This window comes from Hylobates moloch, unplaced genomic scaffold (genome assembly GCF_009828535.3).
Source record: "Hylobates moloch isolate HMO894 unplaced genomic scaffold, HMol_V3 SCAFFOLD_12, whole genome shotgun sequence".
NCBI classification, from domain to species: domain Eukaryota; kingdom Metazoa; phylum Chordata; class Mammalia; order Primates; family Hylobatidae; genus Hylobates; species Hylobates moloch.
In genome coordinates this window covers 50,187,328-50,207,058 of record NW_026652287.1, presented here as the reverse complement: position 1 = coordinate 50,207,058, position 19,731 = coordinate 50,187,328, and the positions used below count along the sequence as shown (strand labels likewise).

Below are 19,731 nucleotides of genomic sequence, written 5' to 3'. Positions count from 1 at the left end.
CTGCTCTCTGCATTAGCAGGCATAGCTGCAGCCTGGTACAAGGAGGCTGAGGGTGAAGTGACGCTCTCAAGGCTTCAGGATTTTTAAAACAAAAACATATTTTTTTCTTTGGAGACAGGGTCTCACTCTGTTGCCCACGCTTGAGTGTAGTGGTACGATCACAGCTCACTGTGGCCTTGACCTCCTGGGCTCAAGGGATCTTCCTGCCTCAGCTTCCTGAGTAGCTGAGACTATAGTACAATGTTTTTCTTTTTTTTTAAGAGAAGGGGTCTTGCTATGTTACCCAGGCTGGTCTTGAACTCCTGGCCTCAAGTGATCCTCCTGCCTAAGCCTCCCAAAGGACCAGGATTATAGGCGTGGCCACCGTGCCCAGCCAGGCCTGCAGAATTAACATTCAGTAGCCCAGTGCCTGAGTCTGGGTGGCTCACTCTCTTCGCCCCCACATGGCTGTTTTCTAGGGGGCTTGGAGAGAGGTCGCTGAACAGGCTTGGTGGCATCTGCAAAGTCTGTCCCCTGGGAGGTCTGGATCTGTTACCCATCGTAGGCAGCTCCTAAGAATAATCCTGGGCCTGGGTGACTTCTGGTCTTGGAGCCATTTGTACCTGAATGCCACACCTTGGACAGGGGGTCCTTCTCCTGCTCCACATTTGGAAGGAGAGGCTAGGAGAGGAGAATGAAGCAGGGCTCTGTTGTGCTCTGGGGAGGGGGAGGTTGTGGGGGCAGAATAAGGGACTCCTTGTACCTGACTGAGTCTGCCTCCCAGGAGGGAAATGATGTTGTTGGTTTGGCAAATGCTGCCTGAGCCCGGCCTCACTATTGAAAATACAGGCAGCGGAACGCATGCCCAGATCCTAACATCAGGGCTCCGCGTTAACAGGGCCAAGGAGGGGAGAGTCTATAGCTATGAAACATATCATTTCCAGGACTGTAAACAGGGTATGGAGTGTGAGGCATCTGCCTTGAGTGTCCCCCAAAACCCTCAGTCATTGAGATAGGTAATATTTTAGTGCACTATTTCAGAAAATCTAAATCAATGTGCAAAAAGAAAAAAAAATTCCATGATGAGCAAAAATAGCAAGATTTTAAAGAGACTCAAGCCTGCTGGGCCAGGCCCTGCCTCACAGGCTTCCCCTGATCTGACCCTGGGAGTTTCCTGGTTGTGATGACGTAGCTCCTCCAACTGCCGTCTCTACTTTTTTTTTTTTTTTAATTTTTAGAGTTGGGGTCTTGCTCTGTTGCCCAGGCTAGAATGCAATGGTACAATCACAACTCACTGTAGCCTTGACTCTCTGGGCTCAAGTGATCCTCCTGCCTCAGCCTCCTGAGTAGCTGGGACTATAGGTGCATGCCACTGTGCCCAGATGGTTTTTGTTTTTTTTAGAGATGGGGTCTCACTATGGTGCCCAGGCTGGTCTTTAACTCCTGGTCTCAAGTGATCCTCCACCTTGGCCTCCCAAAGTGTTGGAATTACAGGTGGGAGCCACTGCACCTGGCACAAATGCTCTTCTTTTATCTGAACATTCTCTACCTGGACCCCAGCCTCAAAGGGATGTGTCTGTCTCCCTGACCTGGACAGGGACTAGGTTTGAGGCAGGGGATGTGCCTGATTCATTTGAGACTCTGGCCAGCCCCTTGGAGATGTCACTGGCAAGGGATGGGTCTGATAGAGTTGCTGATAAGATAATATGTCCATATCTTAACCCCCTACCACCGACTTTTGAATGTGACCTTATTTGGAAAATAGGGTCTTTGCAGGTGTAATTAGTTAAGATAAGGTCACTAGCATGGGACCTAGTTCCATATGGATGGTGTCCTTCTAAAAAGAGAAGACAGGGTCAGGTGTAGTGGCTCACACCTATGGTCCCAGCACTTTGGGAGGTCAAGGTGAGAGGATCGCTTGAGCCTAGGAGTTCAAGACTAGCCTGGGCAACATAGGGAGATTCCATCTCTACAAAAAAAATTTTTAACCAACCTGGCCAACATGGTGAAAAAACCTCATCTCTACTAAAAATACAAAAATTAGCTGGGCATGGTGGCAAGGCACCTGGAATCCCAGCTACTTGGGAGGCTGAGACACGAGAATCGCTTCATCCTGGGAAATGGGGGTTACAGTGAGCTGAGATGACGCCAATTAACTTGAGCCAAGATGGCGCCACTACCCTCCAGCCTGGGCGACAGAGCGAGACCCCTTCTCAAAAAAAAAAAAAAAAAAAACAAATTTAAAACTTAGCTGGGTGTGGTGGTGCACGCCTATAGTCTCAGGCACTAGAGAGGCTGAGGCAGGAGGATGGCTTGAGCCTGAGAGGTTGAGGCTGCAGTGAACCAAGGTTGTGCCACTGCACTCCAGCCTGGACAACAGAGCAAGAGCCTGTTTCAAAAAAAAAAAAGAAGAGGAGGAGACAGGACTGAGAGATGAGAGATGTAGACACAGAGGGAAGAAGTCCATGTGAAGAGGGAAGCAGGGACTGGAGCGATGTGGCCAAAAGCCAAGGAAAGCTTGGACCCCTAGAAGCTGGAGGAGGCAAGGAAGGGTCCTCCCTTGGAGCCTCTGGAGGCAGCACAGCTCTGCTGACACTTTGACTTTAGACTTCCAGCTTCCAGAACCATAAGAGAATAGATTACTGTGGTTTTGAGAACTCCGCCTCCCAGGTTCAAACAATTCTCCTGCCTCAGCCTCCCAAGTAGCTGGAATTATAGGCACCCGCCACCATGCCTGGCTGATTTTTGTATTTTTAGTAGAGATGGGGTTTTGCCATGTTTGCCAGGCTGGTTAAAAGTTTTTTTGTAGAGATGGAATCTTTTTTTTTTTTTTTGAGACAGAGTCTTGGTCTGTCACCCAGGCTGGAGTGCAATGGCGTGATCTCCGCTCACTGCAACCTCTGCCTCCCAGGTTCAAGTGATTCTCCTGCTTCAGCCTCCCAAGTAGCTGGGATTACAGGCGCCTGCGATCATGCCCAGCTAATTTTTGTATTTTTAGTAGAGACGGGGTTTCACCATGTTGGCCAGGCTGGTCTCCAACTCCTGACCTCAGGTGATCCGCCTGCCTCGGCCTCCCAAAGTGCTGGGATTACAGGCGTGAGCCACTGTGCCTGGCCAAGATGGAATCTTTCTATGTTGCCCAGGCTGGTCTTGATCTCCTGGGCTCAAGAGCCCACCTGGCTTGTAGTGGTTCCTTAGGGGAGCCACAGGAAAGTAGTTTGGTATGTGTCACATGATTTCAGTGACTCCAACTGGGTGACCCAGAATGAGGTGCCTTATTGACTTCCCTGTCTGCCTTCACGGTGCCCTGTGGACTGCGAAGATGAGGGAGGAAGGCTCAGAAGTGAGACCAGAGCCTGGCAGCATCTGGGTCCCAATTCCACACACTGCACTGCCCTTTGCAACAACTTGCCAATCCTGTCTCTTGCTCCATTGCCCAGGCTGGAGTGTAGTGACACGATCACAGCTCCCTGCAGCCTCAACCTCCCAGGCTCAAGTGATCCTCCTGCCTCAGCCTCCTGAGTAGCTGGGGCCACAGGTATGCCCCACCACGCCTGGCCCCCATCTCTAATTTCTAGACATAGGCCCATAATCCTTTGCTGAAAACTCCTGGCGGATGTGCCTCAAGTGCACAAATTAATCACATGTGTTGATGTTTTCACAGTGAGGTGTTTGTGCATTTTGCACACACGAGCTTGGGTTTTGTGGTCAAGTGAAATGAACAGACACAAGTTCTCAGGACAAGGTCTGGCGTGGTGGCACAAGCCTGTAATCCCAGTACTCTCGGAGGCTGAGGCGGGAGGATCCCTTTAGCTCAGGAATTCGAGACTGGCCTGGACAACATGACGAAATCCCTGTTGCTACAAAGAAATACAAAAATTAGCTGGGTGTGGTGGTGTGACTCTGTAGTCCCAGCTACTCCAGAGGCTCACGTCGGGGGATCACTTGAGCCCAGGAGGTCGAGGCTGCAGTGAGCTTTGATTGCACCACTACACTCCAGCCTGGGTGACAGAGTGAGACCCTGTCTCAAAAATAAAAAGGAGCTCTTGGGAAAGTCTGGATTTGGGGTAAGGCTCTGGGGGCTGCAGAACCTGACCCAGTGCCCATGTGTAGATGTGCTGGGACGGACGGGGTGTGGACACTCACTTGCTCTCCTCATCCAGCAGGTAGAAGAGGCCCGTGGGTTTCTTGCTGATGAGATGGATGCAGCCGACGTTGTCTGTGTAGCCGATGTTGTGCCACGTGATCCCCTCGCCCTGATACTCCTCCTGCAGGGGTGGCATGGGGTCGGTAAGTTTCTTATCTCCCAGATATGTAATATCTACATAACATGTATTGCATACAGGTCGAGTATCCCTAATCCGAAAATCTGAAATGCTTCGAAATAGGAAACTTTTAAAACTGATGCGTGGCTTAAAATTAACTCTAATAGGGCTGGGCACAGTGGCTCACGCCTGTAATCCCAGCACTTTGGGAGGCCGAGGCAGGCGGATCACCTGAGGTCAGGAGTTTGAGACCAGCCTGACCAACACAGCAAAATCCCATCTCTACTAAAGATACAAAATTAGCCAGGCGTGGTGGCACAAGCCTGTAATTCCAGCTACTTGGGAGGCTGAGGCAGGAGAATCGCTTGAACCCGGGAAGTGGAGGTTGCAGTGAGCCAAGATTGCGCCATTGGTCCTACTCCAGCCTGGGCAACAAGAGCGAAACTCCGTCTCAAAAAAAAAAAAAAAAATAGCTCTAATAATACACTTAATTTAACACCATATATCCAAAATGTGATCATGTTAACATGTAACTGACATAAAAAGTAACTGAGAGGCCAAGGTGGGAGGATAGCTTGAGGCCAGGAGTTCAAGACCAGCCTGGACAACATAGCAAGATCCTGTCTGTGCAAAAAATAAAAAGTAAAAAATTAAAAAAACTAGCCAGGTGTAGTGGCACGTACCAGTAGTCCTAGGTACTTGGGAGGCTGAGGCGGGAGGATGGCTTGAGCCCAGGAGTTTGAGACCAGCCTGGGCAATATAGCAAGACTCCATTTCAAAAAAAAAAAATTCAAAACTTTTTTTTTTTTTTTTGAGACGGAGTCTCGCTCTGTCGCCCAGGCTGGAGTGCAGTGGCGCAATCTCGGCTCACTGCAAGCTCCGCCTCCCGGGTTCATGCCATTCTCCTGCTTCAGCCTCTCCGAGTAGCTGGGACTACAGACCACGCTCAGCTACTTTTTGTATTTTTAGTAGAGACGGGGTTTCACCGTGGTCTCGATCTCCTGACCTCGTGATCCGCCTGCCTCGGCCTCCCAAAGTGCTGGGATTACAAGCGTGAGCCACCGTGCCCGGCCAATCCAAAACTTTTGGACTGCCAATGTTATGTGATGCTCAAAGACAATGCTCATTGAAGCATTTCAGATTTTGGATTTTCAGATTTGGGATGTTCAACCAGTAAGTATAATATAAATATTGAAAAATCTGAAAAAAATCCCAAACCAGAGACACTTCTGGTCCCAAGCAGTTTGGATAAGGGATCCCCATGCTGTAGGAACATATTTATGTATCAATAGGCATGTTTACATATAAATGTATCTGCATGTGGGTGTTCTTTGCAGCATTATTCACAATAGCAAAGAAATGGAAGTAACCTAAATGCCCACTAATGGATAAAGAAAATGTGGTGCATATACATCAAGGAATATTACCCACCCATAAAAAAGGAATGAGGTCATGTCCTTTGCAGGAACATGGATGGAGCTGGAGGCCATTATCCTTAGCACACTAACGCAGGAACAGAAAACCAAATATTGCATGTTCTCATTTATAAGAGGGAGCCAAATGATGAGAACACATGGACACACAGAGGGGAACAACACACACTGGGGCCTATTGGAGGGTGGAGGGTGGAGGGTGGGAGGAGGGAGAGGATCAGGAAAAATAACTAATGGGTACTAGGTTTAATACCTGGGTGACGAAATAATCTGTACAACAAACCCTCATGACACAAGTTTACCTACGTAACAAACCTGCACATGTACCACTGAACTTCAAAGTGAAAAAAAATACATAAATATATCAATAACAAAATGCATATGAGTAAATCAATATGAATACATTAATAGTTATATAAACTTACTAGATAAATGAATGATTATAAACAGGAAACAAGAATGCACATTCTCAAATACTGATCACAGCATGGCACTTTAAATATCACACTTAAGGGCTGGGCACGGTGGCTCATGCCTGTAATCCCAGCACTTTGAGAGGCTGAGGTGGGCAGATCACCTGAGGTCAGGAGTTCAAGACCAACCTGGCCAACATGGTGAAATGCTGTCTCTACTAAAAATACAAAAATTAGCCGGGCCTGGTGGCACACACCTGTGATCCCAGCTACTGGGGAGGCTGGGGCAGGAGAATCGCTAGAACCTGGGAGGTGGAGGTTGCAGTGAACCGAGATTGCACCATTGCACTCCAGCCTGGGTGACAGGGCAAGACTCTGTCTCAAGAAAAAAAAAAACCACACTTAAAATCATCTAGAGGTTGGCAAACTTTCTCTGTAATGGGCCAGATAGCACCTTATGAACCAGATGATGTCTGTTGCAACTAACAGTCATGATGTGAAAACAGCCACAGACGATAATGTAAACCAATGGCTGTGTGCCAATAAAGCTTTATTTATAAAAACAATTTGTGGGACTGGATTTGACCCACAGGCTGTGGTTTGCTGGCACCTGCTCCAGAGCTATGTTGTCCAACAGGAATCTTCACATTTTCTTTTTTTCTTTTAAGAGACAGAGTCTCACACTGTTGCCTACATTGGAGTGCAGTGGTGCAATCAAAGCTCACTGTAGCCTCAAACTCCTGGGTTCGAGTGATCCACCTGCCTCAACCTCCCCAGTAGCTAGGACTACAGGCATGTGCCACTATGCCTAGTTAATAAAAAAATTTTTTTTCGCAGAAATTCCGTCACAAAATTTATTTTATTTTATTTTTTTTAGGGATGGGGTCTTGCTCTGTTGCCCAGGATGGAGTACAGTGTTGTAATCATAGGTCGCTGCAGCCTTGAACTCCTGATCTAAAGCAATCCTCTTACCTTGGCTTCCCAAACCACTGGTATTGTTAGCATGAGCCACCATGCCCCGCCTCAAATTTTCTAATAATCACATGTAAAAAGTAAAAAAAAAAATAGGTGAAATTAATTATTATTATTTTTTTTTGAGACAGGGTCTTGTCTGTCACCCAGGCTGGAGTACAGTGGCACAATTGTAGCTCATTGCAGCCTCGACTTCTTGGGCTCAAGTGATCCTCCCACCTCAGCCTCCTCAGTAGCTGGGACTACAGATATGTGCCTCTGTGTGGCTCAAAATTAACTTTAATAATACACTTAATTTAACGCTGTATATCTAAAATGTGATCACGTTAATGTGTAACTGACATAAAAAATGACTGAGAGGCCAACGTGGGAGGATCACTTGAGGCCAGGAGTTCAGGACCAGCTTGGGCAACAGAGCAAGACCCTGTCTCTACAAAAAATAAAACCAAAAAACTAGCTGGGTGTGGTGGCATGCAACTACAGTCTCAGCTACTCGGGGGGCTATGGTGGTAGGATTGCCTAAACCTCAGCATTTGAGGCTGCAGTAAGCTACTGAGACAGTGTATGTTCTTTTTTCTCATGTGCTAAGTCTTCGCAATTTAGTGTGTATGTCGCACCCTTCCTGCACAACTTAATTCTGACCAGCTACACTCCCAATGCTTCACTGCCAAAAAGCTTAATAGGAAAATCAGCTGGATATTTACATAAGCCTGTCAGTTTCATTTTCCCATCAGAATCATCAATGTGAAGGAGAAGACATGAATAAGGATGGTTGACTATTTAGCTGCAAAAAGACACGTAAGGGCCAGGCGCAGTGGCTCACGCCTGTAATCCCAGCACTTTGGGAGGCCAAGGTGGGCAGATTGCCTGAGATCAGGAGTTTGAGACCAGCCTGGCCAGCATGGTGAAACCCCATCTCTACTAAAAATACAAAAAATTAGCTGGGCGTGGTGGCGTGCACCTGTAGTCCCAGCTACTCAGGAGGCTGAGGCAGGAGAATCGCTTGAACCAGGGAGGCAGAGGTTGCAGTGAGCCAAGATCGTGCCACTGCACTCCAGCCTGGGCAACAGAGCCAGACTCCATCTCAAAAAACAAAACAAACAAACAAAAAACAAACAAACAAACAAACAAACAAAAGACATGCCAGATAGCTTATCAATGTCCTTGAACTAAGCATATCCTTAAAAGGCAACCCTGTTTCTCTCCTAACAAAAAGATTTTCTGTTTGGACACAGAAGCCCCCAGATGAACATGGCTCAAAACATCCCTGACATTTGCCTCATCCTGGGCTGGGTGGGTTTTCTTAAATTTTCCTTTTGACTGAGAAAAATTCTGGGGCAAGTTCACCAATGATCTGGGCCTCTAGGGAGATTCCAGTTCTAGCTCATTCTATTTTCCCTTTGGGCTGGGTGTGCAGCAACATGATATTTCCTTATAAAATGCTGCAGCTGTTATGGAAAACAGTATGGTGGTTCTTCAAAAAAGTTAAAAACAGAATTACCATATGATCCAGCAAGTCCACTTCTGGGTATATACCCGAAAGAATTGAAAGCAGCGTCTTGAAGAGATATTTGCACACCCATGTTCAAAGAAGCATTATGCACAATAGCCAAAAGTTGGAAGCAACCCAAGTGTCTACTGAAGGATAGATGGATAAAGAAAATGTGGTACATCCAGAAAATGGAATATTACTCAGCCTTGAAAAGGAAGGAAATTCTGACACATGCTACCACGTGGATGGACAATGAGGACTTTATACTATGTGAAATAAGCCAGTCACAAAAAGACAAATAATGTCTAATTTCACTTATATGAAGCAGTTGGTCAAAAATGATAGAGACAGAAAGTAGAATGGGCCAGGCATGGTGGCTCACACCTGTAATCCCAGCACTTTGGGAGACCGAGGTGGGCAGATTGCCTGAGCTCAGGAGGTCGAGACTATCCTGGGCAACATGGCAAAACCTTGTCTCTGCAAAAAATACAAAAATTAGCCAGGCATGGTAGTGTGCACCTGTGGTTCCAGCTACTCAGGAGGCCGAGGAAGGAGGATCACTTGAGCCTAAGAGTTTGAGGCTGCAGTAAGTTATGATTATACCACTCTAGCTGGGTGACAGAGCAAGACCCTGTCTCAAAAAAAAAAAAAGTAGAATACGGTGAGTTCAGGGCTTGCAGGAGGGGGAATGGGGAGTGAGTGTTTCATGGGGACAGAGTCTCAGTTTGGCAAAATGAAAAGAGTTCTGGAGATGTATGGTGGTGGTGTTTGCATAACAATGTGAATATGTGAATGTACTTACCACTGCTGAACTGAATATTTACAAATGGTTAAGATGGTAAATTTCACGTGATGTCTGATTTACCAAGTTCAAAAAATTGACAAAAAAGCCCTTTCCGCACCTGCTCCAGCTTGAAGATGTGCTGGTTGAAGTAATACTGTAGCTGCTCATTGGCGTAGTTGATACAGAACTGCTCAAAGCTGTTCCTCTCGAAGTCTTCAAACCCGAAGATGTCCAGGACCCCGATGGACAGGCACTGGGAGAGACAGAGAAAATGGTCACTGCCCACAGGTGCCCCCTGAGGGAGCCGGCCTTCATGAGAGGGGATGGCTCTACAGGCTGTGACCTGTTACGTCCCCAATCCCTGCTGCTCCACAGAACACTTTGCCGTTACCAGCATGGAATCCATATTTTTTTTTTTTTTTTTGAGACGAAGTCTCGCTCTGTCGCCCAGGCTGGAGTGCAGTGGCACAATCTCGGCTCACTGCAAGCTCCGCCTCCCGGGTTCACGTCATTCTCCTGCCTCAGCCTCTCCGAGGAGCTGAGACTACAGGCACCCGCCACCACGCCCGGCTAATTTTTTTGTATTTTTAGTAGAGATGGGGTTTCACCGTGGTCTCGATCTCCTGACCTCATGATCCGCCCGCCCGCCTCGGCCTCTCGAAGTGCTGGGATTACAAGCGTGGGCCACCGCGCACAATTTGTTTTTGAGACGGGGTCTTGCTCTGTTGCCCAGGTTGGAGTGCAGTAGCGTCACCACAGCTTACCGCAGCCTTGACCTCCTGGGCTCAAGCAATCCTTCTGCCTCAGCCTCCTGAGTAGCTGGGACCATAGGTACATGCCAGAATCTGTCATTTTTGAATAAGGGGCCCTATGTTTTCATTCTGCCCTAGGCCTGTTGAATTTTGTAGCCTGTCCTGTTTCCTGGGCCTGTCCTTGTGGGGGAACAGCCTCTTGACTGCAGATGCCTCAGCTCCAGATGTTCCAGGTCACCCACCAAGGATGTTGGTAGTGAGGATGCGGCCTCCCCTGGCCTGGCTTGAAGAAGCAAATGGGGGCACTCACCGAGACTGCCTCTTCCACGTCCTTCTTGTTGAGGAGTGCGTGGTTGATCCGCAGCACAATCCAGTCGAACAGGGCGCTGTACAGAGACTTGGCCATGGAGTCGCGGGCAGTGATGGCCTGTGGACACAGAGGGGGTGACTCACCTCCGGCATGGCAGGCCCTGTGCTGGAGTCTTGCTCTGTCACCCAGGCTGGAGTGCAGTGGCATGATCTCGGCTCATTGCAACCTCCACCTCCTGGGTTCAAGAGATTCTCCTGTCTCAGCCTCCCAAGTAGCTGAGATTACAGGCAAGCGCCACCATACCTGGCTAATTTTTGTATTTTTACTAGAGATGGAGTTTCACCATGTTGGCCAGGCTGGTTCAAACTCTGACCTCAGGTGATCTGCCTGCTTTGACCTCCCAAAGTCCTGGGATTACAGGCATAAGCCACCGTGCCTGGCCAAAATGGCCCTTTTTTTTTTTTTTTGACACAGGGTCTCACTCTGTTGTCCAGGCTGAAGTGCACTAGTGCAATCTTGGCTCACTGCAAACTCCATTTCCTGGGCTCAAGCAATCTTCCTGCCTCAGCCTCCTGTGTAGCTGGAGCTACGGTGCACAACACCACACCCTGGTTAATTTTTAATATATATATATATTTTTGAGGTGGAGTTTTGTTCTATCGCCCAGGCTGAAGTACAGTGACACAGTCTTGGCTCACTGCAACCTCTCCCTCCTGGGTTCAAGCAATTCTCCAGCCTCAGCCTTCTGAGTAGCTGGGATTATAGGCACGCACCACCACGCCTGGCTAATTTTTGTATTTTTAATAGAAACAGGGTTTTGCCATGTTGGCCAGGCTGGTCTCGAACTCGTGGCCTCAAGCGATCTGCCTGCTTTGGCCTCCCAAAGTGCTGGGATTACAGGTGTGAGCCACTGTGCCTGGCCTTTTTAATTTTATTGTGGAGACGGGGTCTCACTATGTTGCCAAGGCTGGACTCGAACTCCTGGGCTCAAGCAATCCTTCTGCCCTGGCCTCCCTAAGTGTTGGGATTACAGGCGTGAGCCACTGCAACCAGCCAAGGTGGTCTCTGTCAACACTCGACTCATCCAATACCCATCTTTCACCCTGTCCTGGAGGACCTGCCTGCACACTGAGGCGTTAATAGACCCAGCAGCCTCTGGAACGGCCGCTGAGGCCTTTCCATACGCTCCTCAGAGCAACCAAAATTGCTGCTGAGTGAGGAACCTGGGCTCAGGGAGGGGGTGGGGCGTGCAATTGTGGTAGAACCAGCAAGGAGGGTCTAACTAACTTCAGGCCCCTTGTTCTTCCGGGGGCACCATGTGGCTGTCACCGTGTGCATCAAAGCTCTTTTGTGGCCGGGCATGGTGGCTCACGCCTGTAATCCCAGTACTTTGGGAGCTGAGGCGGGTGGATCCCCTGTCTCTAATAAAAATGCAAAAGAAAAAAAAAATCTGGGCACAGTGGCACACGCCTGTAATCCCAGCATTTTGGGAGGCCAAGGCGGGTGGATCACCTGAGGTTAGGAGTTCAAGACCAGCCTGACCAACATGGTGAAACCCTGTCTCTACTAAAAATACAAAATTAGCCAGGCATGGTGGTGCGTGCCTGTAATCCCAGCTGCTCAGGAGGCTGAGGCAGGAGAATTGCTTGAACCTGGGAGGCGGAAGTTGCAGTGAGCCGAGATCCTGCCATTGCACCCCAGCCTGGGCAACAGGAGCGAAACTCTGTCTCAAAAATAAAAATAAATAAATAAATAAATAAAAATGCAAAAAAATTAGCCAGGCCTAGTGGCATACACCCGTAATCCCAGCTACTCAGGAGGCTGAGGCATGAGAATCACTTGAACCCAGGAGGCGGAGGTTGCAGTGAGCTGAGATTGTGCCACTGCACTCCAGCCTGCGCAAGAGTGAGACGCTATCTCAAAAAAAAAAAAGCTCTTAAGGTCTAATCTATATAGAATAAATTGGCTTTTTCCCCCACATATTCAGGTCTCAGCTCTGACAGATGTATTCAGCTGCAGACAAGATCTAGAATATGTCCCCCTTGTTTTGCATTTCTTGGGTGTCAAGGAAATGGAGTCACACAGAATGCAGCCCGTCTGGTGCCTTTGGCTCTGCATGGAGCCTCTGGGGACACCAGTGCTGCTTGGGTCTTGGGTGATGTACAGCAACTTCCTGGCAACATCACGTGGTGCCCTGGACCCATGTGGGCTCAGAATGTCCCCGGTGCCTGTTTGAAATGCCACAACAGCTTCCCATTGGGTGAGGGGCTAAAAAATCTCCATTGTGACTAGGTACTTTCCTATTGTTAAACAAGCTGCAAGTGATCCTGCTCTTGAGATGTAAAAATGCAAGAGAAATACAGCACAGAGAAAACATCCAGGCTGGGGCAAAGACCAGAGGGAGGCACCTTATCAAGGTTTAGAGTCACAGGCTTGAGACTCACAGGCTGGGAGTTACATAAGGGTAGTCAGTGTCATGTTCCAGAGTCTAGGGATGGGCAAATTTTTTTCTGGAAGGGACGAGGGAGTCATTATTTTTGGCTTTGGGGCCTGATGTTCTCTGTTGCAACTGCTCTACTTAGCTGCTATGGCCCCAAAGCAGTCTTAAGTGGTATGTAAATGAATGGGTATGGCCATGTGCCAATAAAACTTTATTAGCAAAACCAGGTGGAGGGCTGGATCTGGCCAACCATTGCTAGTGAGAACCAGCATACACACGGAACATCTAGAAACACAGAGATGAATGCATGTGGCTCAAGTTCTGGCCTGAGGGCCATGGTTTGCCTCCCAGGCTGGCTCGTGCCACACCTGAGCTTGCATGACAATCAGAGGCACTGCCTAGGTTCCATTCTAGCATTCAGGGACAGGAACAGCCCACCCATGCCGGCTCTGGAACAAAGACCATTCCCACTTGGTTTTTGGGGTCTGGCACCCTGTGAGTGCCTGAGCAGTGCTCACCTCGCTGAGGCTGTAGGGAAGGATAAGCTTGTCGTTGACGGTCACCGTTTTTCTTTTGGTCAGAACCTCCACCAAGATTTCTCGCTTCACCTGTTTGGAAGTCAAGGAGAGGGAGAAGGAAGAGGGAGATGGAGGGGCTTATCAGGCATCTCCTGGTATCACTGAGGCAACACCCGGAGCCTGAGGCAGCTGGGAGACGGACCCCCAGCAGCCAGGCCTGGAAGTGGGCCCTGAAGCCCGCCCACCCACCCGTGGTGTGCTGGTTTTTTGTTTTTTTGTTTTTTTTTTGAGACACAGTCTCACTCTATCACCCAGGCTAGAGTGCAGTGATGCAATCCTGGCTCACTGCAACCTCTGCCTCCTGGGTTCAAGCAATTCTCCTGCCTCAGCCTCCCCAGTAACTGGGATTACAGGCACCCGCCACCACACCCAGCTAATTTTTGTATTTTTAGTAGAGATGGGGTTTCTCCACGTTGGCCAGGCTGGTCTCAAACTCCTGACCTTGGGTGATCCACCTGCCTGGGCCTCCCAAAGTGCTGGAATTACAGGCGTGAGCTGCTGCACCTGGCCTGCGATGTGCTGTTTTACACTTGGCAGGTTTCAGAATTCCCACATAGCACGGGCTTGCCGGATGCTCATGCTCCGTGGCCCGGGTATGTGCATGTATAGGCCTTATGTGAGTGTGAGCTGCGGGTCCAGGTGGCCGCCTTGCCTATTGGAGCTGGTGGTTCCCATCCATTGCACAGGGCCTGGGCTTAGACCTTACCCAGACAGCCGACACACTCATCCCTCCCCCCACTGCCAAGCTCCCTTTCGGAGCTGGTGGTCTCTGCCCACCAGCAGCAAGAGTGGGGAATAAGTGGCGACTTTCTCCTTTTTTTTTTTTTAGATGGAGGCTTGCTCTGTTGCTCAGGCTGGAGTGCAGTGGTGCAATCTTGGCTCACTGCAACCTCTGCTTCCTGGGTTCAAGTGATTCTCCTGTCTCAGCCTCCCAAATAGCTGGGCCTACAGGCGCATGCCACCACGCTCAGTTAATTTTTGTATTTTTAGTAGAGATGGGGTTTCTCCATATTGGTCAGGCTTTGGGGCCTGATGTTCTCAAACTGGTCTTGAACTCCTGACCTCAGATGATCCACCTGCCTCAGCCTCCCAAAGTGCTGGGATTGCAGGCATGAGCCACTGTGCCCGGCCGGCAGGGGCTTTCTCTAAATATCCTAGCAGATGCTCACATATTCCCAAGAACTCAACAGAAGCTGGGGCTCCTGTATCAATAATGGAACGCAAAGCATAAATGGATTAAAAAACAAAAGACTGGGGTAGGGCTCCTCGGCCTCACTGCCATTTGTACTTGGGGTTGGATAATTCTCTGCCATGGGGGGCTGTCCTGTGCGCTGCGGGGTGTTGGGCAGCATCCATGGCCTCTACCTAGCAGATGCCAGGAGCAACCCAGAGTATGGCAACCAGAAAGTTCTCCAGACTTGCCCAGTGTGTCCTGGGGGCAGAATTGCCCCTGGCTGAGGACCGGTGGAGGAGGAGGGGATGGCAGGTCCTATGAGAAAATAACTCGATCAAACTAGAATTTTTTGTTTTTTAAGAGACAGCGCCTTACTCTGTCACTCACCCAGGCTGGAGTACAGTGGCATGATCACAGCTCACTGCGGCAATGAACTCCTAGGCTCAAGCAATCTTCCTGCCTTGGCCCCCTGGGTAGCTGGGATTACAGGAGCACACCGCCAATACCTGGCTAATTTTTGTATTTTTTGTAGCGATTGACAGATGCTATGCTGTCCAGGCTAGTCTGGAACTCCTGGCCTCAAGTGATCCTCCTGCCTCAGTCTCCCGAGTAGCTGAGATTACAGGTATGAGCCACCGCACCCAGCTCCAACTTGTTTTTTGTTTTTTTTTGAAACAGAGTCTCGCTCTGTCACCCAGACTGGAGTGCAGTGGCGCAATCTTGGCTCACTGCAGCCTCTGCCTCCCAGGTTCAAGTGATTCTCATGCCTCTGCCTCCCGAGTTGCTTGGACTATAGGCATGTACCACCAAACCTGGCTAACTTCTTTTTGTATTTTTAGTAGAGATGAGGTTTTGCCATGTTAGCCAATCTGATCTCAAACTCCTGACTCAGGTGATCCGCCCACCTCGGCCTCCCAAAGTGCTGGGATTACAGGTGTGAGCCACCGCACCCGGCCCCCGAGCTGTAGTTTTAAAGAGGCTTTCACTTGAGGGTGGGAGGACGAGGTGCCCCTGTCCACAGAGCTCATCAGAAATGAAGGAACGCTGTAGAGATGATAGCGGAAGACGTGAGGTCCTGGTTGATGAAACCTCAGCTGACGTAGGAAGTTCTGGGTATGGTCCCTCGTACTGAGAGATAGCCAGGGGCCCTGAGCCAGGCCTGAGGAGGGACAGAGGTGGCAATCAGTACCTTCAGAAGCTGCGACAGGGTGTCCAGCACCTCGGGTGGCCCGACCTCCAACCCTTCCTCTCGGCCTGTAGCTCTCTTCTTGTAAGTGACGTTGCCTAGGTACAGGATGGCCGAGAGGACGGCAAAAATCCTGGGAAAGAAAAGGCACTCATATTTGGGCAGTTTCTACATTCCTAAGACAGCAGATACTTCCCAGGGAACCGGGCTGAATCCATAAACCAGCAAATTCTGGTCGGAACGCATGAAATTTGAAAAATGTCTAAGGCCTCTGTTGAGGATTGCCTCTGTGGAATGTGACTTTGCAGACAGTTATCTTTTTCCTGAGATTCGATCTGGCTCTGTCGCCTAGGTTGGAGTGCAGTGACACAATCATAGCTCACTGTAACCTCCAACTCCTGGGCTCAAGTGATTCTACCGCCTCAGCCTCCTGAGTAGCTGGTACTACAGGCCACCACATTTGGCTAATTTAAAAACATATTTTTGGCCGGGCGCGGCGGCTCACGCCTGTAATTCCAGCACTTTGGGAGGCCAAGGCAGGTGGATCACGAGGTCAGAAGATCGAGACCATCCTGGCTAACACGGTGAAACCCCGTCTCTACTAAAAATACAAAAAATTAGCTGGACGAGGTGGCGGGTGCCTGTAGTCCCAGCTACTTGGGAGGCTGAGGCAAGAGAATGGCGTGAACCCCAGGAGGCGGAGCCTGCAGTGAGCCGAGATCGCGCCACTGCACTCTAGCCTGGGTGACAGCAAGACTCCGTCTCAAAAAAATAAAAAATAAAAATAAAAAATAAAAAAAAAATAAAAACATATTTTTAAAGGGATGGGGTCTTGCTATGTTGCCCAGGTTGGTCTCAAACTCCTGGCCTCAAGTGATCCTCCTGTCTTGGCCTCCTGAATAGCTGGGATTATTGGCATAAGCCACCGCATCTGGCTAGACAGCTATTTTTTTTTTTGGAAACAGGGTCTCACTCTGTTGCCCAGGCTGGAGTGCAGTGGCGTGATCACGGCTCACTGCAGCCTCCACTTCCCTGGGCTCAGGTGAGCCTCTTACCTCAGCCTCTCGGGTAGCTGGGACTACAGGTTTGTACCACCATGCCTGGCTAGTGAAACTGTCTCACAAAAGAAGAAAAAAGTGTATGGATCCCTCTAGCCCCCAGACCAAGAAATAGAACATTCCAAGTCCTGGATCCTGGAGCCCCCCAACACCAGAGGAACCACTGTCCTGATGTCTAATGCTGTCTGTGAACTTGATGGGATGGTACTTGTGTCTGGCCAGTCACTGGCTATGTTGTCCAGGATGGAGTCCACTGGCTATGTTGTCCAGGATGGAGTCCACTGGCTATTCAGAGGTGCCATTTTTTTTTTTTTTGAGACAGAGTCTTGCTCTGTCGCCCAGGCTGGAGTGCAGAGGCACAAGCTCGGCTCACGGCAGGCTCTGCCTTCTGTGTTTAAGTGATTCTCATGCCTCAGCCTCCTGAGTAGCTGGGATTACAGGCGTGCACCATCATGCATGGCTAATTTTTCATATTTTTAGTAGAGATGGGGTTTCGCCATGTTGCCCGGGCTGGCCTTGAACTCCTGAGCTCAGGCAATCCACCTGCCTTGGCCTCCCAAAGTGCTGGGATTACAGGCGTGAGCCACTGCACCCAGGCCAGAGGTGCCATCTTAGCTCATTGTAGCTGTGAACTCCTGGGCTCAAGTGATCCTCCCACCTCAGCCTCTCAAGTAGCTGGGACTACAGGTGTGTGCCACCATGCCAGGATAATTTAAAAAAAATTGATGGGGTTTTGCTATGTTACCCAGCTTGGTCCTGAACTCCTGGTCTCAAGCGATCTTCCTGCCTTGGCCTCCCAAGTAGCTGGGATAACAGGCATGAGCCACCATGCCTGGTTTAAAAAAATTTAAATTGCTGGGCGCAGTGGCTTGTGCTTGTAATTCCAGCATGCTGGGAGGCTTACGCAGGTGGATGGCTTGAGCCCAAGAATTCAAAATTAGCCTGGGCAACATGAGGAAACCCCATCTTTACAAAAAATTGTCCAGGTGTGGTGGCACGCACCTGTAGTCCCAGCTACTTGGGAGGCTGAGGTGGGAGGATCACCTGAACCTGGGGAGGTCGGGGCTGCAGTGAGCCATGATCTCACCACTTCACTCTAGCTTAGGTGAAAGAGCGAGACCCCACCTAAAAAAAAAAAAAATTAAATTGTAGTAACATAAGCATAATATAAAATTCACTACCTTAACTTCTTTGATTTTTAGAGACAGGGTCTTACTCTGTTGCCCGGGCTGAAATGAAGTGGTACAATCCTAGCTCACTTACAGCCTTGAACTCCTGGCTTTAAGTGATCCTGCTGCCTTGGCCTTCCAAAGCACTGTGATTACATGTGTGAACAACCGCACCCAGCATACCCAGCATTCTTTTTTTCTGAGACTGGGTCACGCTCTGTCACCCAGAGTGGTGTGATTAGTTCAGTGGCGTGATCATGGCTCACTGCAGCCTCGTCCTCCCAGGCCCAAGTGATCCTCCCACCTCAGCCCCACAAGTAGCTGGGACCACAGGTGTGTACTACCATGCCTGGCTAATTTTATTTATTTTTTGTAGAGATGAGGTCTCACTATGCTGCCCAGGCTGGTCTTGAACTCCTGGGCCCATGCAATCCTCCACCTTGGCCTCCCAAAGTGCTGGGATTACAGGCGTGAGTGAGCCACGTGGAGCCTGGCCAAACCATTTTTAAGGGTACAGTTCAGCAGTGTTAAGTATGTTCACGTTACCTTTAATTGGCATCGCCTAATGACCAATGGCTTGAGCCCCTTCTCATGTGCTCGCTGCTATTGGGCCACACTCCCTATGGTGGCTCTGTTCAGGACACTGCCTGCCTGTTTTCACTGGGTTGCAGGTTAGACCTCAGAGTGACTGGTAAGGGCCATGCACGCCCCCTGGAGGCTCTGGGGGACAGGCCCTGGGGCCTGCACACTTACTGCTTCTTGGTGGCGGGGAGGAAGCCCACCATCTCCATGGCCTGCTTGAGCCTCTCAAAGTCATGCTTCAGGTCCTCCCCATCTTCAATCTTCAAGTTATGCTGGAAAACAAACGCGTGGGTACTCTGGGTGTTCCTGGGCCGGCGAGGGTGGCGTGCCAGAGTGATTTTGGCTGGAGCTGGGGGGGCAGGGACCCAGGACCAGGGGAATGAATGGGTTCTTTTAATGCTGCCTTCTGGGAGCGGGTTTGGGGGCCAGGGCAGGCTGCCTCTGACTTCCCGGCTGTACATAAACAGCTTGAGGCCGGGAACAGAGGTGGCGTTTGTGGCTCGGGCTTGAGGCTGTTTACCTGGTTGAGGTAGAAATAATCTTCAGGCTGCTTGAGCTGAAATTCTTGGCGCTCTTCCTCGCTGACCCCGAGTAACAAATAATAAAACACATGGTAGTTCCTACAGGTCAAAATTGGGAGGAAAACAGTTGTTTCTGGAGGCCAAGCAATAGCTACTCTGCAAACCACTACTAACATGGCGTTGGAGAGCACACCTCAAATATGTACAAATTTAAAACAGTAAGTCAGTTCTTACGTCTTAAAAAAACAAAACAAATGAGCGTCTTGAGCGAGTAGATTTCCGGAGGATTGGAGGTAGGTGGGTGTACATCTCACTTATTTGTCAATCAGAAATGTTTTGAGATAGGTTTGTTTTTGTCAGTGAGTGGAGCATTGTCATCACACTCACTGCGCCTCGACTCCTGTTCAGGTGATCCTCCACTCAGCCTCCTGAACGGGAGTACAGGTCTGTGTCACCATCCCAGTAATTTTTTGGTTTTTTTTGTAGAGATGGTTTCGCCATGTGCCAGGCTGGTCTCAAATCTGGTTCATGTGATTCTGCCCTAGGCCTCCAAATGTGTGGTTACAGGGTGACCACTGTTCAGGCCTTTTTTTTTTTTTTTTTTTTTAAAAGACAAGGGCTGT

General features: G+C 49.4%; 1 protein-coding gene across 1 annotated transcript in view; it reads right to left on the bottom strand.

Annotated features, from left to right (window-relative positions):
• Nucleotides 1-19,731, bottom strand: part of MYO9B (myosin IXB) — a 138,306-nt gene that overhangs the window by 45,248 nt on the left and 73,327 nt on the right. The window contains 8 exon segments of the mRNA XM_058425766.1: nucleotides 3,232-3,293; nucleotides 4,126-4,247; nucleotides 9,457-9,591; nucleotides 10,401-10,517; nucleotides 13,359-13,448; nucleotides 15,782-15,911; nucleotides 18,759-18,859; nucleotides 19,108-19,207. Coding sequence (XP_058281749.1) covers nucleotides 3,232-3,293; nucleotides 4,126-4,247; nucleotides 9,457-9,591; nucleotides 10,401-10,517; nucleotides 13,359-13,448; nucleotides 15,782-15,911; nucleotides 18,759-18,859; nucleotides 19,108-19,207 — 857 coding nt within the window.